At 47.2% G+C, this 24879-nt stretch overlaps 3 protein-coding genes across 9 annotated transcripts in view; 2 read left to right on the plus strand and 1 right to left on the minus strand.

The window, feature by feature from the left end:
* st13 (ST13 Hsp70 interacting protein) overlaps positions 1-307 on the minus strand; it is a 6916-nt gene extending 6609 nt beyond the window's left edge. For 2 of the 4 annotated variants that reach the window (XM_072675090.1, XM_072675091.1), the window contains exon 1: positions 44-181. The gene's annotated coding sequence lies outside the window, so the exon portion shown is untranslated. Of the gene's footprint in view, positions 1-43; positions 182-207 lie in introns of those variants that run through there. The other 2 variants (XM_072675088.1, XM_072675089.1) reach the window with 2 other exon arrangements.
* A 742-nt stretch (positions 308-1049) lies between these two features.
* On the plus strand, positions 1050-16443 carry xpnpep3 (X-prolyl aminopeptidase 3, mitochondrial). Its single transcript, XM_072674496.1, is given in 13 exon segments — positions 1050-1394; positions 1838-1939; positions 1942-1959; positions 5522-5834; positions 5836-5923; positions 7630-7711; positions 7714-7823; positions 8492-8554; positions 9693-9806; positions 10398-10483; positions 11108-11291; positions 14644-14764; positions 15908-16443. Coding segments are annotated over 13 exon segments (1509 nt in total). The 5' UTR covers positions 1050-1339; the 3' UTR covers positions 16081-16443.
* A 1806-nt stretch (positions 16444-18249) lies between these two features.
* ep300b (E1A binding protein p300 b) overlaps positions 18250-24879 on the plus strand; it is a 39058-nt gene continuing 32428 nt past the window's right edge. For all 4 annotated transcript variants that reach the window (XM_072675093.1, XM_072675095.1, XM_072675094.1 and 1 more), the window contains exons 1-2: positions 18250-20280; positions 24186-24763. In XM_072675093.1, the coding sequence (XP_072531194.1) occupies positions 20187-20280; positions 24186-24763 (672 nt within the window). In that variant the 5' untranslated portion in view covers positions 18250-20186. The remainder of the gene's footprint in view (positions 20281-24185; positions 24764-24879) is intronic.

Raw genomic sequence — 24879 nt, forward strand, 5'->3', positions numbered from 1 at the left:
TAGATTACTCTTACGCACAGCCTGCAGCCACTCATTTACTCACTCGCTCGAGCTGCACGGGATTATAATCGCTCCCAATGGAAGCTTCTAGAACAGCGAGTCACTCTCTGCTCTCGCTCCAGCACGAGCGCGCGTGCTAAACCAGTCAAAGGACGAGTGCACGTGGAGGCGTGAAGTATTGTGGGAGTGTGATCCCGTAATCGGTACCTGGGTTAGGGGTCTCAGCGTTTCTCCACCAGCAGATCCGCAGCAACAACAACCCAACCAGCTCCGGCCCGAGTGCTGTTTCAGACAGGCGAGCGCGCGGGCTGCACTACCACACCACTCACACAGAGGGCGCGCTTCATTGCAGAGTGAGCGCCCTACGCCCTACGCCCTACTCCCTACTCCCTACTCCCTACCTCCTCTACCGGCGGAAATCCTCCGCTGCATTTTTTGAGAGCTTGAAAGCTTGAAGTTCCCGTTTAAAACCGTCTTATAAAATAGGTTTAAACGTTCTGGTGATGTAGGTTCAGGTAGAAACGTCTGAAGTCCAGACAGACCACAGGTTCTGCCCCCGTTAGCTCAGATTTTCACTTTTCTTCTAACCTCAAGATAATAAAAACTGTTTCTTGTTTTTTTTCTGTCTGTCTGTCTATCTGTCTATCTGTCTGTCTGTCTGTCTGTCTATTTACTTATCTGTCTGTCTATTTATCTGTCTGTCTATTTATCTGTCTGTGTCTATCTATCTGTCTATATCGGTATATATATAGCTGTCTATCTATCTGTCTGTCTGTCTATCTATCTACTTGTCTATCTGTCTGTCTAACTATCTATCTACTTATATGTCTATCAGTATATATATTTAGCTGTCTATCTATCTATTTATCTATCTATTTATCTGTCTGTCTGTCTATTTATCTGTCTGTCTGTCTATCAGTATATATATATTTAGCTGTCTATCTACAAAATGGCCCCAGTAAGTGTGCACCCTTCCTAGTGATCTTCGCTCCCCCGTATTGAAGCGTACCCAGGGGTCTTGCGTCAACTAGCGTCGCTCCCTGAATTCAGTCAGAGCCCAGCTGGCCAATCAGAGCCCGCGAATGTCTCTCCGCTCGACCAATCGAAGGTCGCGGTGTGAAATGGGCGGGTCGGGCTGTTCACCTCTGAGTGCTGAGCATGTGAGCAGAGCTGAGGGTGTCAGGCAGGCTGCAGTGGGGGGTCCCGGTGTGTCCCGCTGATCTATTTCACTGTCCGTCCGCGCAGAGAAGCTCCACCCCCATGCTGACAGGTGGAGAAGGTTCACACACACCTCCACCTCCTCCTCCTCCTCCTCCTGCTGCTGCTGCTGCTGCTGAACATGCTGAACCCCTCTCAGCTGCTGAGGACTGCTGTCCATCTCGTGTCCAGATCAGGTAGGGAACTGGTCTCTCGGGGTTGGGGGGGGGTGCTGGTGGTCGTTATTGGTTCCACTCAGGATTTACCCTGACAGTTAAACCACACGGCTTCTGTTGCTGAGGTGTGACTGTATACTTATATCCGGTATGCAAATGAGCTCTGTTATTAATTGGCCTCATTCAAGTCTGATCAACCTGCACCCAAAACATCAGCTGTTGTGAGTGTGTATGGGTGGGGGTATGAGTGTGTATGGTGGGGGTATGAGTGGGGGTGTGGGTGGGGTGGTACACCGTTACAGCAGCAGTGTGTGAAACTACCTCCCACCATGTTTGGAAGCTGCACTTTAGCCTGGCTTTTCTCCTCAGAGATGAAGGATCTCTCTCCTCTGCTGCGTCGGGTTTAGTTTCTGTCCCCAGTGTTTACCCAGGATGCATTGCTGACTGTCTTTTTGTCCCCCCAGGTGCTTTTAGGTGTCCCTGCAGGAACGTGTCGGTGAAGACTGAGGGATGGAAGACGAAGAAAGTTCCTCAGCGATATTTGGGACAGCCGAGTCCCTTTACACACCCCACCTCATCAAACATGGTAACACACACACACACACACACACACACACTGATACACACACACACTGATACACACACACACACACACTGATATATGGTGTATGGTAGTGTAGTGTATCACTTCTAATGATCTACATTACACTACACCACTACACTATAGTGGTGTTAGTGTAGGGTAGGGTGGTGTAGTGTAGGGTGGTGTATGGTGGTGTAGTGTAGGGTGGTGTATAGTGGTGTATAGTGTATACACTACACCACCCTACCCTACACTACACCACCATACATTACCCTACACTACACCACTATACACCACCCTACACTACACCACCCTACCCTACACTACACCACCATACATTACCCTACACCACCCTACACTACACAACCATATATTACACTACACCACCATACATTACCTTACACCCACCCTACACTACACCACTATACATTACCCTACGGGACACCACCCTACACTACACCACCATACATTACCCTACACCACCATACACCACACCACCATTCACTACACTACACCACCATACACCACACCACCATTCACTACACTACACCACCACACACTACAACCACCATACACTACACTACACCACCATACACTACACTACACCCACCACCACTACACCACATACACTACACTACACCACCATACACTACACCACCACACACACACACTTGATCAGAGATCATTAGAAGTGATCGTAATCCTGGGTCAGCGTTCAGTAGGTGTCTCATGTTGCTCCCTGGTTTTGTAGCTTTGGGCCAAAAGAATTTCAGGATCAGTTCCCTACACCACCCTACACTACACCACCCTACACTACACCACTACACACCACCCTACACTACACACCACTCTACATCTACACACCCACCCTACACTACACCACTACACACCACCCTACACTACACCACCCTACACTACACCACTACACACCACCCTAACACTAACACCACCCTACACCACCACTACACACCTCTCACACTACACCCCCTACACTACACCACTACACACCACTCTACACTACACCACTCTACACTACACACCACTCTACACTACACCACTCAACACTACACACCACCCTTAAAACTAAAAGATAACCAATCTACACCACTACACACCACTCTACCTACACCACCCTACACTACACCACTACACACCACTCTACACTACACACCACCCTTACACTACACCACTACACACCACTCTACACTACACCACCCTCTACACTACACCACTACACACCACTCTACACTCACACCACCCCACACTACACCACCCTACACTACACCACTACACACCACTCTACACTACACCACCCTACACTACACCACCTACACACCACTCTACACTACACACCACCCTACACTACACCACTACACACCACCCTACACTACACCACTACACACCACTCTACACTACACACCACCCTACACTACACCACTACACACCACTCTACACTACACACCACCCTACACTACACCACTAACACACCACCCTACACTACACACCACCCTACACTACACCACTACACACCAACTCTAACACTACCACACCACCCTACACTACACCACCCTACACTACCCACTACACACCACTCTACACGACACCACCCTACACTACAACCACTACACACCACTCTACACTACACACCACCCTACACTACACCACTACACACCACCCTACACTACACCACTACACACCACCTACACTACACCACCCTACACTACACCACTACACACCACTCTACACTACACACCACCCCACACTACACCACTACACACCACCCTACACTACACCACTACACACCACCCTACACTACACACCACCCTACACTACACCACTACACACCACTCTACACTACACACCACCCTACACTACACCACTACACACCACTCTACACTATACCACTACACACCACCCTACACTACACCACCCTACACTACACCACTACACACCACTCTACACTACACACCACCCTACACTACACCACTACACACCACTCTACACTACACACCACCCTACACTACACCACTACACACCACTCTACACTACACCACTACACACCACCCTACACTACACCACTACACACCACTCTACACTACACACACCCTACACTACACCACTACACACCACTCTACACTACACACCACCCTACACTACACCACTACACACCACTCTACACTACACACCACTCTACACTACACACCACTCTACACTACACACCACCCTACACTACACCACTACACACCCACTCTACACTACACACCCCACCCTCACCACTACACAACTACACACCACTCTACACTACACACCACCCTACACTACACCACTACACACCACTCTACACTACACCCACTCTACACTACACCCACCCTACACTACACCACTACACACCACCCTACACTACACCACCACACTACACACTACCCTACACACCACTCTACACTACACACCACCCTACACTACACCACCCTACACTACACCACTACACACCACTCTACACTACACCACCCTACACTACACCACTACACACCACTCTACACTACACACCACTCATACACTACACACCACCCTACACTACACCACTACACACCACCCTACACTACACACCACCCTACACTACACACCACTCTACACTACACACCACTCTACACTTACACACCACCCTACACTACACCCCTACACACCACTCTACACTACACCACCTACACTACACACTACACACCACTCTACACTACACACCACCCTACACTACACCACTACACACCACTCTACACTACACACCACCCTACACTACACCACTACACACCACTCTACACTACACACCACCCTACACTACACCACTACACACCACTCTACACTACACACCACCCTACACTACACCACTACACACCACTCTACACTACACCACCCTACACTACACCACTACACACCACTCTACACTACACACCACTCTACACTACACACCACCCTACACTACACCACTACACACCACCCTACACTACACACCACCCTACACTACACACACCACTCTACACTACACACCACTCTACAACTACACACCACCCTACACTACACCACCCTACACTACACCACTACACACCACTCTACACTACACACCACCCTACACTACACCACTACACACCACTCTACACTACACACCACCCTACACTTACACCACTACACACCACTCTACACTACACACCACCCTACACTACACCACTACACACCACTCTACACTACACACCACCCTACACTACACCACTACACACCACTCTACACTACACACCACTCTACCACTACACACCACCCTACACTACACCACTACACACCACTCTACACTACACACCACCCTACACTACACCACTACACACCACTCTACACTACACACCACCCTACACTACACCACTACACACCACTCTATACTACACACCACCCTACACTACACCACTATACACCACCCTACACTACACCACCATACACCACCCTACACGACACCACCATACACCACCATGCCATTAATGCATTTTCTGATTTTCTCTCTCTCTGCTCTCTCTCTCTCTCTCAGGTGAAGTAACTCCAGGTTTAACTCAGATGGAGTTTGAGTTGCGGCGGCAGCGTCTGGCGTCTATAATCGAGGCTCGCTCCGAGCGCCTGACCGGCCCCAGCCACGCCTCTGACTCTGCCCACATCGTCATAGTCCTGTCACACCCCACCCGCTACATGACCAACGACATCCCGTACCCCTTCCACCAGAACCAGGACTTCCTGTACCTGACGGGGATTCTGGAGCCAGACAGCGCCCTGGTCATGTTCGGCTCCGGGCGGCCGGACCAGGCTATACTGTTCGTGCCCCGCAGAGACCCTGCCCGCGAGCTGTGGATGGCCTCGGTCGGGTCGGGATGGGGCAGCTGCGCTGACGGGACTGGACAGAGTGCACTGCATCGAGGAGCTCGGCGTGGTCCTCAAAGCCTAAAAGGTAAAATCCACAGAGGTGCAGGATTAGGTTTGTTGATGTAGTAAGAACTTGGGGGGGGGGTACTGTGTACCTCCATCTTTTACACAGCAGGAGAAACATGGTGGCCCCTCTCCTCCCACCAGCACACACACTCTCAACCAGCACAGTTACACCAGTACACACACACTCAACAGTACAGTTCACACCAGTACACACACACACTCAACAGAACAGTTACACCAGTACACACACACTCAACCAGCACACACACTCAACCAGTACAGTTACACCAGTACACACACACTCAACCAGAAACACACACACACTCAACCAGTAACAGTTACACCAGTACACACACACTCAACCAGAACAGTTACACCAGAACACACCACTCTCAACCAGCACACACACTCAACCAGAACAGTTACACCAGTACACACACTCTCAACCAGCACACACACTCAACAGTACAGTTACACCAGTACACACACACTCAACCAGAACACACACACACTCAACCAGAACAGTTACACCAGTACACACACTCTCAACCAGAACACACACACACTCAACCAGAACAGTTACACCAGTACACACACTCTCAACCAGCACACACACTCAACCAGTACAGTTACACCAGTACACACACTCTCAACCAGCACACACACTCAACCAGTACAGTTACACCAGTACACACACACTCAACAGTACAGTTACACCAGTACACACACCCACTCTCAACCAGCACACACACTCAAACCAGTACAGTTACACCAGTACACACACACTCAACCAGAACAGTTACACCAGTACACACACTCTCAACCAGCACACACACTCTCAACCAGCACAGTTACACCAGTACACACACACTCAACCAGCACAGTTACACCAGTACACACACACTCAACCAGCACACACACTCAACCAGCACAGTTACACCAGTACACACACACTCAACCAGCACACACACTCAACCAGTACAGTTACACCAGTACACACACACTCAACCAGTACAGTTACACCAGTACACACACACTCAACCAGCACACACACTCTCAACCAGCACAGTTACACCAGTACACACACACTCAACCAGTACAGTTACAACCAGTAACACACACACACTCAACCAGAACAGTTACAACCAGTACACACACACTCAACCAGCACACACACTCAACCAGTACAGTTACACCAGTACACACAACACTCAACCAAGCACACACACTCAACCAGTACAGTTACACCAGTACACACACACTCAACCAGTACAGTTACACCAGTACACACACACTCAACCAGCACACACACTCAACCAGTACAGTTACCACCAGTACACACACACTCAACCAGTACAGTTACACCCAGTACACACACACTCAACCAGTACAGTTACACCAGTACACACACACTCAACCAGAACACACACACACTCAACCAGTACAGTTACACCAGTACACACACACACTTAACCAGTACAGTTACACCAGTAAACACATACACTCAACCAGAACAGTTACACAGTACACACACACACTCAACCAGTATACACACTCAACCAGTACAGTTACACCAGTTAGAAGGTCTCTCTCTCTCTCTCTCTCTGTCTCTCTCTCTCTCTCTCTCTCTCTCTCTCTCTCTGTCTCTCTCTCTCTCTCTCTCTCTCTCTCTCTCTCTGCTCTCTGCTCTCTGCTCTCTCTCTCTCTCTCTCTCTCTCTCTCTCAGGAGGGACGGTGTGGTACGACAGTTCTCAGCCCTGCCACCCCCGCCTGCACCAGACCCATGTGCGCCCCCTGCTGGAGGTGGGGCCATTACCCGCTCCCTTCGGCCGCTCACTCACTCTCTTCGAGCCATAAAGGAGCCCCGCTGAGGTGGAGCTCATGAAAGAGCAGGACGCATCACCGCACAGGTCAGTGTGTGTGTGTGTGTGTGTGTGTGTGTGTGTGTGTGTGTGTGTGTGTGTGTTTGATTTTTTTTTTTTTGTCAGGGAAATTCTGCAGGTTTGAATTCTGAAATCAGGGGTATTAAAAGAGTTTATCCTGCTTCTGTTGGAGTAACTGTCTCTACTGTCCAGAGAAGAAGTTCAGTAGATTCTGGAGGAGGAGCATTGCTGTGAGGATTTGATTGTATTCAGAGACAAGAGAATTAGTGAGGTCAGGATGTTGGATGATTGATCACCACCACACCTCATCATCCTCACTTCCCACCTCATCCCAAAAGTACTGGATGGAGCTCCACCAACCATCATTCCAGTTCTTCCACTGCTCCACAGCTCCTCAATGCTGGGGGGCTTTATACCCCTCTAGCCCATGCCTGGCATTATTAGGCAGCATGGAGCCAATAGGGTCATGATGTTGATCTGCTCCAGAGAGTCCTATTCTATTGGCAGTACTTCTTCTCTACAGGGACTAGACAAGCTGTGTGTGCATTTGCACATCTGTGTCAGCAATGGGTGCAGATTAAAGTTGCCCAATGCGTTTATTCGAAGGGGTGTCCACAAACATTTGGACATTTAGTGTATCATGAATAATATTGTAAATATTCTGTAAATAGACTGACTCTCCTGCGTCTGTTCAGGCTTTTAAGAAGACGATGGCGATCTGCAGGGGGGACATCGATGAGGCGCTAATCTATGCGAAGGTAAATTGCTGGACCTTTTCTTTTTCTTGTAATATGAACTGAAGCAGGAGCTAATCTGATCAATAAGACGTGCAGGAGGAGCTAACTCATGAAAATGTACAGTGAGCGCTTCCCATCTACGCTGAAATAGACAGGGAGGAGCTAATTCATGCCAAATAAATTAGGGGAGGAGCTCATCTGCGCTAAAGAAAATAGAGGAGCCGCTGATCTGCTTGGTTTATGTTGACTTGTGTTAAAATAAGGAGAGTCCTCTTTTCCAGACATTTCCCGGACTTTCTGGGATCCAAAAAACTTGCGTAAAATTCCTTCACTTTCGGTGGAAGTAGTAAGCAGATGGGTTTAATTTCAGGTAATTGTGGAACATTTTTCATAAAAGGTAACAAAAATTGTACAACAGAAAAATATAAAAAAAGGTACCAGATATTCTTAAATGTCCAAATCAATAATCAGATTAATGTCTCACACAGTTCTAGACAGTTGCTCAGACCAGGAGGACTGAACAGTGTCCAGTGACACAGTTTTTATTTTTTACTTTTTTAAGGACTTAAAATAGTTTTTTTTATTTAATTTGTCAAATAAAGACTGAAAGGAGAAGATTAGGGTTTACTGGATTTACAGCTCTCTGTAAATGAGGATGTGTTACTGTACTAATACAGTAGCTGCATGTTTTTAAAGGCATTTAAGCTCCTCCCACTCATACACATTCCCATGGTCCTACAACTTGAGCCTACTGGGTGAAAAGTGTGTAATAAAAATGTTATTATACATTTTAAAAATAATTTGTGTAGAGTGTGTATGTATAGAACTGGTTTTTATTTGTACTTTTTGTACATATAATTTTTTATTTATTAATATTTTTTATTGATTGTTAAAAACCGAAATGTGGTCGCTCTATTAATAATAAAAGGAGACTGGACTTAAACACTAGCAACAGTGGACGTGCACGAACAGACCTCCACGCCAACATCTCCACGTTATGAACGTCCTGCTCTGCCGTTCCTAAACACACCTGCCGCTTCTGCTATGGGCTGTTCTGTTTAACGAACACACACGTCAGTGGTCTCAGAGGTTGGAGGGTCTGTCGTCTTCGTCGTCGTCGTTGTTTTGGTGTCTGACCGGATTTTCTCCTCCTTCCCAGTTTGATTTCGAGTGCCGGGCGCATGGTGCTAACTTCTTGGCGTACCCTCCGGTGGTTGCTGGTGGAAACCGAGCGAACACCCTTCACTACATCAACAACAACCAGATCGTGAAGGTGCTGTAAAACCTGTGTGCAGAGGTTTCCCGACCCTGTTCATCTGCTGAACCTCTTCAGCCTCAGTGTGCCTGCCTTGTGTGTCCTCTCCTCATCCCTGGCAGGGCTGACTGGTACCACAGTGCCCTTACCGGCATCCGTGTGTGTGTGTGTGTGTGTGTGTGTGTGTGTGTGTGTGTGTGTGTGTGTGTGTGTGTGTGTGTGTGTGTGTGTGTGAGAGACTGGTTCTGTACGCAGCCTTTTATTCTGCACATGTGATTTTAAAGATAATTTCTTGTAGATATGTAACGTATTGGTTTCTGTATTTGTATGAGACCCCTGCAGAGATCTGTGAGTGGTCTGGATGGGCTACATGGAGCAGGGGCTTGGCTGGGCAGTGAGGGAGGGTGTTGGGCTGTAATTAGGGATGGGTGGTGTGCCCTTTTTTCCATTCCATCATACAGGTCTCAAAGTATTAGTGCAGTATGCAATGTTGCCGGGAGGTGTCCACAAGTATTTGGACATGTAGTGTGTATTTCGAAATAGTTGTTAATGCGTGTTCAGGCCTAAATTAAAACTCTCTCTCTCTCTCTCTCTCTCTCTCTCTCTCAGGATGGAGAGATGGTGTTGTTGGACGGAGGCTGTGAATACTATGGTTATGTGAGTGATGTCACGCGCACGTGGCCGGTCAATGGAAAGTGAGTGGTCTGTTCTCTATTAGACTGATAGTTAATATCAATGTAATTTGATTAAGCAGCTTAATTAAGACAAGTCATCGCCTGTTACCCAACCCAGCGCGCACCTGGCTCTGAGAAGGTGTCATCTACCCACCCTGGAGAGAGAGGAGGGCCGATAGTGCTCTTGGGGCCTCGGCTGCTGATAGCTGTGGCAGCACGAGAGGGATTCGAGCTAGCAAGCGAGCGATCCTCATAGCGGTCATAGTGACCCCGCCTTACTCCACTGGACCACTCAGGGCGCCGTCGTCATGAAATTTTAACACAACGATGATGTACTGATTATCATCAATATCACGCAAAAACCCTGTATCTCCAAAACAGCAGCTTTACAGCAGAAGGAAAAATGCATCTTAGCTTCAGTGGAAGTCCTAGTCTTGGGAGCTCTTGGGACCTGACCTTTCCAGAACCTTCATGTTCAAATCAGTGGCGTTTTCATGTAGGAGCGAAGCCACTGGAGCCACCCCAGAATCTTTGGTTTCTGAACTTCTCATGGTCACGTTGCTTTTTTCTCACGTCGCTCGTGATCATAATGGTAATAATGCTCTGTACTGGAACACACTCCGAGCTCAGCCTTCTCTCCTCCAGGTTCACTGAGGCCCAGCGGGAGCTGTACGAGGCCGTGCTGGAGGTGCAGCTGGCCTGCCTGTCTCTCTGCTCTCCTGGGGTCAGTCTGGAACACATCTACTCCACCATGCTCACCATGCTGGCCAAGCAGCTCCGAGAGCTGAGAGTGCTACCTCACAGTGCCAACGATGCAGACGCCATCAAGGTACGCTAACCCATGCTAACATACCTGACTCTGAAGCCCAGTGCACACTCTGAAAACCACGGTGTTACCAGGACTACAATGAGGGATCGAGACCGATACCAAGTGAAAGATCACTACTCCCAACAACAAAACCATATTTAGCAAAATTTAGCAGATTTTATATTGATTTTTAACTGAAACTTTGCAAAACACATCCCGCGAAAATCACCACATGAACAAATACTTTAAATTTCGCCTCATTTTTGTTCCATAGTTACAAATTTGAGACTTTCTTTGCCTAGTTCGTAGCCAAATTTTAAACCATGAATTCGACTCAAATGCACGTGGAGTTATCTATTGCTAATCCTGATGTAGTAAATAGTGGAGTAGTGTTCTCCAGCTTTGCCCCTTGCTTCCCCAAAGCGGGAGCGTTCCCCTGACAAGCCTGTCATATTCAGCTGAAGGGCTGCTGTGAGTAATGGGAGGCCGTTTTATGTGTCCAGTACAGATTTCGACATTTTACAGTATTAAAAAGCAGCAGCTTCACCACAGAGGGACTAGATTCCTCATCGTTCCGTTTGAGGCTGAGATACATGCTGGTTGATGCTACTTTAGCATATCTGTGATGGTAAGACCTCTCATAGTTGATACATATATATATATATATATATAATAAATAGTTACATTACATTACATATATAATATATATATAAAAATAAATAATACCGATTTTAAAAACAGCGGCCAAGTGTCAGCATGTCCTCCATATTGGAAAGGTCAAGATCTGCTTGCAGACACTGGCAGATGTACTGAGTTATGATGAGTTCGCCTGATTAAACTGGCTATAACTGTCCTGCTGATGTTAAAGCAACACTATGCAGCATTATTACCTAAAATAGCAGCTTCAAACGTCACGCTGATGCTCCACTGACTCTGTCATATGAGTCATATAGTGTAAAATCCTGTAGTATTACTCTACCGCCTCAGCCCAAATGCTGCTCTCAGCTTGTCCAGAAAACCATGCCTTTTAGTGGCGCCTCAAAGTGCGCATTGCACTTGCTGACTATAGGGGGAGCCCAGGAGCAAGAAATGCCAATTTTCCATAGTGTTTCTTTAAAGTCGTTCTAATAAAAGTCTCCAAATGCAAACGTCTATCTACACTATTACCAGATAATAGTGCACAGAAGGTGCTATGAAGGGTTCTTTGAGCGATACCATAGAAGAACCACTTTTAGTTTCATTAAAAAACCCTCTTTTTAAAAGAGATATTCAATTCAGTTCAATTACATTTTATGTATATAGAGCTTTTTACTACAAATGTTGTCACAAAGCAGCTTCATAGAGATCTGGGTCTGAGCCTCTCAGAGTTTGAAGAACCGTTAAATAGGTAAAGAACCTTTAAAAGGTTCCCAAAATGGTTCTTCTGTGGTATCACTCATAGACTTCTTTATTATTATTATTAATACTAATACTAAGAGTGCATATAATATGAATGAACTCCTCTCTAACCCATTCCCTGGAAGCCCCTTGGTTGGTCCCCCCCCCCCCCAGCCCCGTGTTCAAGCCAATGTTACGCCTCAGATTTGAGGTGAGGGGGAACATTAGGTACGTCTCATCTTCCCAAACTGACATTCTTTGAGAACGGAGGTTCTAGCTCCAGTCCTGCCGGTGTGTGTGTGTGTGTGTGTGTGTGTGTGTTTGTTTAGGGTTTTGCGCCAGAGCCCTGTGGTCAGGAAATGACTATAAGCTCTTCTGGGCCAATTTAAACTGTAAAGTCCTGACCCAATTACAGCCTCTATAAAATGCCGTGGTGCTGCGTGTAGCACCCATAAAAGGCACGGCTCTCTAGCGCTCTCACCGCAGCGGGCCTCGCCGTCTTCGCTGCTCTGGCTGTGCAGCAGCACCTTGGGTGAGGTTCACAGCGCCGTGGCTTTCAGACGCTTGTTGCGGAGGCTGTGATTAAAGCGGTAACGCACCCGCCGACACCAAGCGCACGGAAGAGCTGCACGGCGTACCAGGAGCTCTCCCAAAACCGCAGCAATTTTGTACATTGGCGGGTGATTACTGCGGCCTCCTGCCCTGCAGTGGGCACTAATAAGGTCATGATCACTCTTAGAAATGTCACTTTAGCAGCATTGAATCTTTGAAAACATGCTTTTAAACATGTAATAAGTGTCGACCCACCTCAGGAAGGATATCTCAGCATTCGTAAGGTAAGGTTCTTTGCTGAAGTGGCTTAAGTGAGGAACAAGGTTGAAAGGAACGAGGTTGAGGCTCCTGGAAGGTGCAGCTGTCTAAGCGTTGGCCCCATCACTGGGTGATGCCATAGCCAACCATAACTGGGATCCTCCCTCCCTCCCTCCCTCCCTCCACTATCACTGTTTGCTGATATAGCTGATATAACAGAATTAGCAGTTAGCTAACTGTGAGAAGAGTGGTGGAGCTTCACGTGACTCTGAGGAGGCTCATGCTAACCTCCAGGCCTCACTGCGTTGTGTGATGGGGAAGTCCTAGATAGTGTGTGGGAATTGGAAATGACCAAAATGACAGGGTTTACGGAGTAACAGGGTTGAGCCTGTAATTCAGGTACCACGGCTGTCACCAGTAATTTCGTCTTCCCACGATCTTCAGACACGTTCTCCCTGGGGTCTCCAACCCTGCTCCTGGAGAGCCACCTTCCTGCAGACATTGGATTCAACCCTAATCCCCCCCCCCACACACACACACACACACACACCCCACCTCCCTACCGCCACCTGATCCAGCTAATTACTGCCTTCAGAAGGCCTAGATGCGCTGTGTTAGATTTGGGGTGGTGTTGAAACGTCTGGAGAGTTACACTACATGTCCAAAAGTTGCACCCATTGCTGACACAGATGAAGTACTGCCAATAGAATAGGACTCTCTGAAGCAGATCAATAAATTCACCCTATTGGCTCCATGCTGCCTAATAATACCAGGCGTGGGCTAGAGGGGTATGAAGCCCCCCAGCATTGAGGAGCTGTGGAGCAGTGGAGGAACTGTGTTCTCTGGAATGATGGTGGAGGAGCTCCATCCAGTACTTTTGGATGGGGGGGTTGGGGCATCCTGGTCTCACTAATGCTCTTATGGCTGAATGCAATCAAATCCTCACAGCAATGCTCCTCCTCCAAAATCTAGTAGAAAACCTTCTCCTCAGGACAGTAGAGACAGTTACTCCAACAGAAGCAGGGGGTATTTTAATACCCTTGATTTCAGAAGAAGCAGTGAATGAGCAGGTGTCCCAATACTTTTGTCATATAGTGTGCTATGAAATGATCATATTAATTCTTGAATGTTGTTGAATTAATGTTGATTAGTTATTAATTGCTTTATTGATTCCTCCTCTCTTTAGGCTGCTCGGCGGTACTGTCCTCATCACGTGGGTCATTATTTGGGGATGGACGTTCATGACACTCCTGAGCTGTGCCGCTCTCAGCCCTTGCAGCCAGGCATGGCCGTCACTATCGAGCCCGGTGAGTACAACCCTGATTCAGCACGGCCAGGTGAGGCCACCAGGTGCGCTGTTCAGCCTGCCGCCAGGAGGAGGAGGAGAAGGAGGAGGATTCAGCCATTTTTATTGGATCGGGAATCGGCCGGTCCGCTCTCGACCCTTAGCTTTGCTGTAGCATAAGTTAGTCTGTCGTCCTCTGGGCGGCATCAGTAGACGTGATCCTCAGCTGCTGCAGACGAACTTCTCATTTTTTGGAAACTACCCCAGTCGGAGTTCATCTGTGATTTTATTATTTCAGTGAGAAATAACTAATCAGAACTTTATTAGAACTGATAAGTTTCATGACGTTACCAGTTAGCAGCCAAACTGAGCCAAGCTAAAGCTGGTTCTTATGCTAACTCTCCATTCCACCTTAAATAGAGTGCCAGTGCTGCGTTATTTAAGGTGGAACGGAAAGTTTAGGGAAGAGGAAAATTTCAACTTAGCATTAGCTCAGAGCCTCGCTGTAAACGAAGAGTGAAGAGTTTTATACACAGACTATATTGACAAAAGTATTGGGACACCTGCTCAAAAATTGTGTTTTTTTTATCTGAAATCAAAGGAATTATGAGAGTTTCTCCTGCTTTGGTTTTGGAGTAACTGTCTCTACTGTACAAGGAAGAAGACTTTCTACTAGATTCTGGAGTAGAGCATTGCTGTGAGGATTTGATTGCATTCAGTGATCAGAGCGTTAGTAAGGTCAGGATGTTGGATGATTGATCACCACCCCACCTCATCATCCCCAACTCATCCCAAAAGTGCTGGATGGAGCTCCACCACCATCATTCCAGAGAACACAGCTCTTCCACTGCTCCACAGCTCCTCAATGCTGGGGGGCTTTAAACCCCTCTAGCCCACGCCTGGCATTAGGCAGCATGGAGCCAATAGGGTCATGATGATGATCTGCTCCAGAGAGTCCTATTCTATTGGCAGTACTTCTTCTCTACAGACACTAGACTAGCTGTGTGTGTGTGCATTGGGTTTAACTTAAAGTAGCTGAATGTATTCATTAGAAGGGGTGTCCACAAACATTTGGACAAACATTTTAACTCCTCCCCTTCTACGATAAACATGTACGGTATGCACTCATGCTGACCCCTTTGCCAACGTCTGCGCACTCTCACAGGGCTGTACTTCAGCGAGGACGACGAGTCGTGTCCCGAGAGATTCCGAGGCCTCGGGGTGCGGATAGAAGACGACGTGGTGATCCGAGAACACGGGGGTCCGCTTATCCTGTCCGAACACACCCCGAAAACAGCGGCGGACGTGGAGACAGCCTGCGCACAGAGAGAACGATGAGGGTGGAGGGGAGGGCAATCACTTCAAGCTCTATGCTCTCACCACTCCCCCTACTGAAGGCCCCTTCCCTGTTCCAGTGCCCTCCTTTTCTAGCACTCTTTCCTTTCCTCCTTTAGGGATGTTCGTCTTTAATACTCATGCTCTAGTGCCCTTTCAGCTAGAGGGAGGAGGAGGAAGTGTGGACGGGGGCTGGCGATTAGGACACAGCCACTTTTAAAGCCAATAAACACTGAGAACTTTGTGTGGAATAGCAGTATTGCTGGATGTGATGACCGCATGAGAGTGAATATCTGGGTCTTGGTCAGGTATGTAAGTGTGTTGGGGGTCTTTTTCCCCACTAGTCATAATAAAGTACTAATTATACATTGTTATCGATGCTATGTTGTAAAAGAGTGTGGTGTGCTGGGGAACTGAACCCTACTGAACCCTACTCTCAACATTTAAACCCAATGAAGGTTTTTTGTTTATTTTTTAAATAATTTATTATTAATTGTACCCCATTTTTCAACCCACTCCCCCTTTTATTAGCATTGTCCCCAGTGCCCCACACTTCCCCTTCAGACAGCCTCTATTCCAGCTGCCGCTGATAAAGCTAAGCCATCACAGCTCCCCAGCTCCCATACAACACCTAACAGGTGCCTGTGGTGACCATAGCATCACTTTAGGAGTGACATGCCATCACTCCACAAGGCCAGTTGTGCTCTCTCAGACTCCGGCTACTGATGGCAAGCAGTGTGTCAAAGCGCTGCCACTATGATCCAAGGATCGCTGGTTCAAATCCCGGGATATGCTGGGATGCCACTATGATCCCCTGGGGCCCTCCCAGCAGGGAAATTCATGTAGAATATGGTCAGGATCCAACCCCGAGTGTGTAGAAATATTACTATAATTTTACTACAATATTACCACAGCTTAAACTGAATGTACTCAACTTTTCGTATTGCACTGGAGCTACAAGGCTAGGGTTCTGTCTAGTACTAAAGGGGGTTCTGTGACTCGTGACCCCCCCTCACAGAATCCATAGAGGACAGTATTGACGATTGATGATTGAATATTTTAGTCTTGGTCGGCTAATTAGTTTTTGTAGGGTCTTTTTTCCTACTATTTATAACACTAATCACACAGAATCCTGATTAGTAGAATATTTAACACATACTCGTGTCCTTATTAATGAATTTTGTAACATTTTTGTGAATTACAGGGTGCGATAATGTCGATTTTCCACAATCCCATTCATAGAAAGTCGTGATAGGATGTCTGTAATGCTGAATTTTTATTCCGTTATTGAAGGGAAAGACTTGGGGTTTGCAGCTATTATTAGGGTCAGAGTTAGGATTAACACTAAGGTTAGGGTTCGGAGGCCCTTCTAGAGTAATTTCTCCAGAAATGAATTACAAATAATGAATTATTATATTAATTATTTATTTTAAATTAGTATGGCATTACATTTTGACTCGTTAGCACCCCTATTGTGCAGGGAATCCAGTGGCATTATGGGGGGGGGGTTAGTTAGTATGGTGTGTTTACCACAGGGCGAGATTGCGGCGTAAACACGAGCTCAGATGGTGTAGTTCTCAGCTCTGGCCTAGGCTCAGACATCTATTAGTATTAGTATTAGATTATAAAACAGGTCAATTCCACCATTCTGTCTCTTTTATCAAAATTTTGTTGAGAATTTTGCGAAAATATCTTATTATATAAGTCTGCAGCCCCAGTTTCACTCGGGTAAGTACGGCAGGCCTGCGGGAGCCAGCCGGGATTTAGAAAGTGGGCGCAGTTCTGCAAGACTTTTAAAATTCTTCGCTTGTTTTTGCTTTTCTACTTATTTTGTGGGAGTCTCCTGCACTGATGTTCATGGGGTGTTTTTTTTTTTTTTTTAGGAGATACAAAAAATATATAAATGTATATTTCAAATAAATAATTATTAAATTTAATTTAAATAAATGAATAAATAAATAAATATAACAGCTGTCCCCTTGCAAGTCTGAAATAGTGAGGAAATCCCAAGCTCCAGCCCTTCTACTCCCCGTTTTCTCTCTATCTAGTGTTGCTGTACCTCCAAGCCTCCCTCGCTCCCTCGCTCCCTCCCTCGCTCCCTCGCTCCCTCCCTCGCTCCCTCGCTCCCTCCCCCCACAGTAAAGGAGTAGAAACAACAAGCCGCCATTTTGTTAGTGCAGGGCAGAGCGAAGGAGGCAGCGGAGAGCGAGGGAGCGCGACGGCAGCACGGCGGAGAAAAGGGGGGAAAACAACGGGGGAAAAACACACACACCCAAACCGAGATAAGAGGAGAGAAAGCGGCCGAGAGATGAAGGAAAAGGTCCTCTCGTGATAGCGAAGGGGGAAAAAAAAATCGGCGGAGGAGCTTTGACGGAGAGGCGGAAGAGGGGGGAGAAAAAAGAAGAAGAAGAAGAAGAGGAAGGCTGCCGAGTGCGCGAGAGCGAGATTTATTTCACTCGAGCAGGAGATTGGGTCACGAGAAGCGGAGAAGAGGAGGAAAAAGGGGAGAGGGACGACGGAGCCGGTCGCTTTGCTCACGAAAAAGTGGGGAAAAGGGCAGAGACGAAGCGAGAGAGGCAGGAGAGGAGAAATGCAGGGGGGCTCGGAGCATCACAAAGCCTGGGAGAGCTTTCTGAGGAGCCCTCGGTGTGAGGGGCTGGGATGGGAGGCTATGCTCTCCTAACGCTCCCCTAACGCGCTCGATCTTCCTCCTCTTGCAGCTGCGTTTCGCTTATTGCCATTCTTCACCTCCTCAGCATCATTATCGTCGTTTTCTGCCCTCTCCGAGGATTTCCTTGCTTTCCTGCGCGCTCGCGAGCTGAGAAGGGCACTGCTAGATTACTCTTGCAGTATAATCTCTTTCTTTTTAAAGGGGTGCACATCAAAAATCTGGACCTGACAAGTCATCCATCCATCCATCTTGACCTGAAATGATTCCTTTGCGCGTCTGAACTTTGGACATCCGTGTGCACGCTCTGGAGCGGGGCAGAGGTTCTCCCCTGCATGTTTGCAAAGATTTTATTGGATCATTTTCACGGATAGGGCGCAATCTGCTACATATACATGCATATGCATGCATGCACATATACATGCATGCATGCACAGCTGTAGGGCCTGCTGCACATCTTTGATGTTTGGTCACAAAACACTACTACTACTATAAACAAAAAACGAAAAGCAAATCTTGAGCAGGATTAACGGCAACGGCAACGCCAACAACCCCCTTTTTACTCAAGTCTCCAGCTTTCCCAACTGAATTTAGTGCTGTCAACACTGTAAAACCGGTGTGTTTAGTAGCATTGCGTGCCAGGAGCACGCGCTTGGAGCTTTGCTTGCATGCATGCATATACGTTGCATGTGCATCTGTTAAAGTGAACCGTGCACGTTTCATTTTTTTGTAATTTATTTCTCGAGCCAAGTGTTGAAATTGCAGTTTTGATGAGGAGCCCATTGCACACCACCACCTCCTCCACCACCTCCTCCACCACCACGAGAATCATGTTGGGAAGGAGCTACACTGACTGCAATGGAGACCCAATGCAAATGGAGGAATTCTGGATCCTGGGCGTTTTCATAAGCATTGCATGAGGGAGATATTTCAGACACGGGTCTGTGCTGCCTTTTAAATCTGCTCAGCTCCAAAAACTACAAAGCAAAAAAGGCTGCAGCACAGCAAGCAATGGCACTGAGGATCCAGGGTCCGGCCTTGGAGGAGAGGTCACATCACCAGGTCTCCGTCGCTCATGAGGCCACATGAGTCCGCAGAGCCTTTTAAACGAGCCGCTTCCACTCTTCCTTCTCCAGAACTGAGCTCAACCTCCACGGTTTGCTTTAACACGCCTCGAGCCGAGCGGAGGCTTCCCGGACTCTCCCTGCTGCCTGCGCCCGGAGCTGGATCGAGGGGCAGGGGAACTTATTTAACGCTATTTTCGGATCAGACTCCTCGTCTCAGCGATGTGGACCGACTTAGTTTAGTCCGACGACGCTTAGAAAGGGAATAAGCCTTGCAGGAAACTCCCAGGACTGCAGAAAAAGGGAAACCCTGCCCGCACTCCTTCACTATCCTCTGTGGATGTATTTGCTTTATTAGTCGATTGTGGAGGAAAAATATGGCCGATAATGTTTTGGACTCCGGTCCGCCTTCAGCCAAGAGGCCTAAACTCTCTTCCCCGGCTCTCTCCGTGTCCGCAAGCGATGGAAATGGTAAAAATCAAAGCATTTTTTAACATTTTCTACATGTTACTTTCTCCAGCAGCCAGCCAGGCCAGGTCAGGCCGGGCCGGGCTCCCTCCCTGTTCCCCAGCTAAACCAGCACCGCTTCCCGTAACCGTATTTTCCCAGCAGCGGCGGCGAATCCAGGTCCGGGAGGTGAAAATCCGCGCCGGGATTTGGCTGCGACCGCCTGCACGGCTCGGCTGCAGCCGAGCCGTGCAGGCGGTCGCAGCCAAATCCCGGCGCGGATTTTCACCTCCCGGACCTGGATTCAACCACCATTGACTCCGCTGCTTAATTTTCTCCACAATTTGGTTTTATTCCCCCCACACTTCTAAAAGCTCAACCTCGTCTCAGTTTGGGAAAGTCGAAAGGACGTCTCGTTCGTGTTTTATGTTTTATCTCTGCGCTGGAAGCGTTTAGGGAAGGTTAGCAGCGTGCTAAAGCTAGCTAATTGGCTTTGTGTGTTTATTAGCCTGCCTGCTAACCGGTTAGCTAGCTAGCCTAGCCAGCTATCTCTAGCGTTCCCATTATTGGCTTGTTTGGAGCAGTGAGGCCAGGAAATCCATCAAAATGGCTCAAAGTGACGGGAGAAATGTGTGATACGAGGTTATGAACGTTTCTGAAGTCTATTTTGTAGAAAGTGGAAGCTCGCGAGCTGGCGTGTTTGCTCGGTGAGCTAAATTCCGCCTGTATTTACAGTTTTCCCGACGAAAGGAGATGGACGACAATCTCGTTGGAGTCACGTTAACGCTACGATTGCTCGCATTAGATTCATCAGAAGTGAAAACGGAAGATTAACTAATTATATATTCATAATTTGAGCGAATTTGAGGTGTTTTATAGCCGTCTGATGCAGCTAGCTAGCTAATAGGCTAAGTGCTAGCTGCGTTTCTGTGAGGCTCCGTGGTCTAGTTTCAGTCTCCGCTGTAAACAGTCCTGATTTGGCCATTTTCTCCAGAATAAACACAATTAATTCAAATAAATGCAACTGTTAAAATATTGTATGGAAAATTATGTAATTTATTTTGTGGTGCAGCACAAAAACACCCCAACTAAACCCCTAAAATGGTCTTTATAGCAGGCCTGTATATTAAGCTTCTGCACCATTGAAACATCCATATACTAACTAGAGACATGATTTAATATAATCAATATATAAAATAATAAATATCAAACACAAAATACTTACAAATCGATTTATTTCATAAATATTTGGTGTAGTAACTTTCTGTACACAGGCTTTTATAGTAACCACTAATGTGATCAGAGCATTTCACCCCAAACCCTCAGTGGTTTTGTACATTTTCAGACTATAATTACATTAAATATGAATAATGTTGCTTGTTCGCTGGTCTTTGCGAATAAATGCTTGCAAATGTTTCATTCAAGCTAAAATAATTTAATTTTGCACCTTTTAAACAAGCCAATTAAACCCTCAGCATCTTCAAAATGTTCATATTCTCATGTTAACTTTCTGCAAATGCCACCGATCTGAACTTCGCTCCTGCTGGAGTGCAGGTAGACAACAAGGCCGAATGTGTAGCATCACCGTCCCTTAAACGTTAACGATACGTTAGGAACAAAATGATGAAACTGACACGTTTTACGTGGGAATTTCAACTGAAATAAAATAAATTAGCTTGAAAGATGAGGTTCAGAGGGACCAGCTCTGATTTCTTTACTGAATTGGGGTCACCAGGACTGCAACGTTTAATATAGCCGTTTTATTTACCATCCAAACCCACACTGAACCTACATGTCTTCTGAGTTTTGAATGAAATGATGGTGAAAATGGTGGGAGTTAGTTTTTGGGGCACAGTTGAACCCTCTGGCTGTGCAGTGCTCTTCCCTGTCTTCCCCTGCAGTCTTTAAAATGGGGGTTTAGACCCAAACGCTCTCAGATCTCTGCTAAAACAGGGTCTCCGGCATCAGGTCGTGTGTTTAAGTCCTGGGTATGTACTACTCGACTTGGTATATTTGGTATAGTTCTCCGAAATGAAGTGTTTCACGCCAAACCTGCTCTAAAACGGCCTTCCTTCACGTCTCAGGGGTCTTATTATGCAGAGATTGCGCTGGGATTGTCCTGACAGGTATTGACGATGTCCACAGCATGCTCAGAAAAGCATCACCCTGCGCTGAGGCGTGTATGAAGGCCCCATTTTGCCTCGGCGATTTTGTTGATTGTTGTAAGGCCTGTGTGCCATGTGGTTTTTATTAGCGCACCCATTATTCAGCACAGTGGACGTGGAGTGTGTTTTCGCACGCGTGATGCAGCCTGGTTCTGGTGTGTGTTGGCCCACTGTCTGTCTCAGTCGGCGTTAGTCTGCGAGCAGGGAGGAGTAACCGATGCTGGAAGTTGCCTGTTAGAGTTGGGAAATACGGTGTAAACATAACAACATCACAGTTACGATGTTCGACCAGGCTGTCGGACATCACAGTGACTCTTGCTCATCTCTTAATGAATAGGAATCAAGTAACCAAGCCAGAGACGTTATAAACGAGGAGAGCGCTCGCTGGTTAAAATCACGTAGCCGTAACGTGCCGTCTGTTTACAGATGAAGTCCCACCCTTCAGCAAAAAGAGCCAACCAGCTTTCTGGTTGCGCTTTGAGTGGAGGAAGAGCATCGTGCCTGTAGGGAAAGCCCACCTCAGTCAGATTTGATCAGCTGTTTTAAAATCTGATTTTGAGACTGTAATCTGACGAGTGGTTTGGTTTCCCACCGACGTCAAAAGCAGCGACTTTTTAAAACGGCTCACAAATTGGCTCTGATTCACAACTGCAGCCACGTTTATTGGCAATATATTATCATTTATTGCCAATTTGCCAAATCTGAAATTAAACTTGCGAAATTAAGCTTGAGTTAAGCCTGCTGTTCAACGGCCACATTGCCGCACTGTGTGCGATTTGATCCATCATAGCAGCCCTTTTTAATGACCTCATAAAAACTGATATCATGTATTAATCGATATGTTTTTATACAGTGTGGTTGGTGGGGTGCAACAGATAACACCACTAGTTGCCAGTGAGCTACCACACCATGTGAGAGACTGGGGTTCGATTCCCAGTCTGGGTGACTGTGGGTGCTGCGCTACACCAATAAGAGTCCTTGGGCAAGACTCCTAACACTCCATTGGCCCAACTCTGTAATATGAGTAACCTTGTAAGTCGCTCGTCGCTCTGGATAAGAGTCTCAGCTAAATGACATAAATGTAAATGTAAATACAATAGAAATATATAATAATGTATTGTGCAACCCAGTTCCTTATTTACGATGAAAGTTGTGATCCTATTTCTTAAATTGTGCCTCTACTGGTTCTTTCCACCCCTTCCAACGTACGTTGAGCATATATGGAGCATTGATGGATATTTATGCCATTAATAAACCCTATATTGTAGCTTAGAGCTTAGACTAGAGGTGTGAAACATGTTTTATCATTATTGTGACGTTATTCTGAACATGCTGATTTAGTCATCAACTAACACTGACCGAACACTAACCAGTCAGAGGCTCATTAATGCTGTTTAATTGGAAGTAGTGCAGGTAATGTTGAATAAAAATTATAATAAATATATAAAGTTTTTAATAGCAGGCGCTGAGATTTTGTGCAAAATTTAAAATTGTGATCGTGGTGTCGTAAATAAAAGGTATTTTTGGTTATATATTTTTTATTATACATTTGCTGCCTTGCTCATCCCAATTAAAATCGCTGTATTTCCCAGTAATATTCTTATTTCAGCTTTTGCTCAAAAAAAGGAAAGTGATTTGTGATATTTGTGATGAAATTCATCTTGATATTGATAAATATAGTCATATCGCCGACCTGTTGTCCCCTTCATTCCACTTCATTAACGAAAGTCTCATCGACTGACTGTCCTTTCTCTCTTTCCCCAGATTTCGGTTCGCTCTTCGACCTGGAGCACGACCTCCCCGATGAGCTCATTAACTCATCCGACGTGGCGCTCCCCAACGGAGGGGTGGACCTTGGCCAGCTCCCTTCAGGCCTGTCCGGTGGCGCTCAGTCAGCGATGGGCGGCCCCCTTCAGGACGCCGCCGCCAAACACAAACAGCTCTCGGAGCTTCTCTGCTCCGGAGCCCCTGCTGCCCACTCGGCGGCTGCCGGCAGCCCCGGTAACCCAGCCTCTTTGGGCCTGATGGGTGGGCTGAGTGGATCCCCTGGACCTCAGGGGATGGGGCACCCTGCTTCCCAACAGCAGCAGCAGGCAGGCATGATGCAGGCTGGCATGGTGGCTGGCTTGAACAGGGGCATGATGGGAGGGCAGAAAGGGAACGGGCAGGCACAAGGCATGATGGGAGGACAGGTGATGAACGGGGCGCCCAGGATGGGTTACCCCGGCACCAACGTTGGTGTAGGGATGGCAGGAAATGGCGGCGTGATGGCGGACCCTCTACAGCAGCAGCAGATGGGCCAGGCAGCGCTCAGAGCCCAGCAACCAGGAGCAATGAACAAGGTAACACAGCCCACTCCTAGAGCCCACTTTCACACTCGAACCTGGGGTCAAAACTCTCCATGGAAGTCCAGTTAAACAGGAAATGATGATCTGGTCCTCAAATTTCCAAAAGCTTC

Source organism: Salminus brasiliensis, chromosome 3 (genome assembly GCF_030463535.1).
Source record: "Salminus brasiliensis chromosome 3, fSalBra1.hap2, whole genome shotgun sequence".
In the NCBI taxonomy this organism is placed as follows: Eukaryota; Metazoa; Chordata; class Actinopteri; order Characiformes; family Bryconidae; genus Salminus; species Salminus brasiliensis.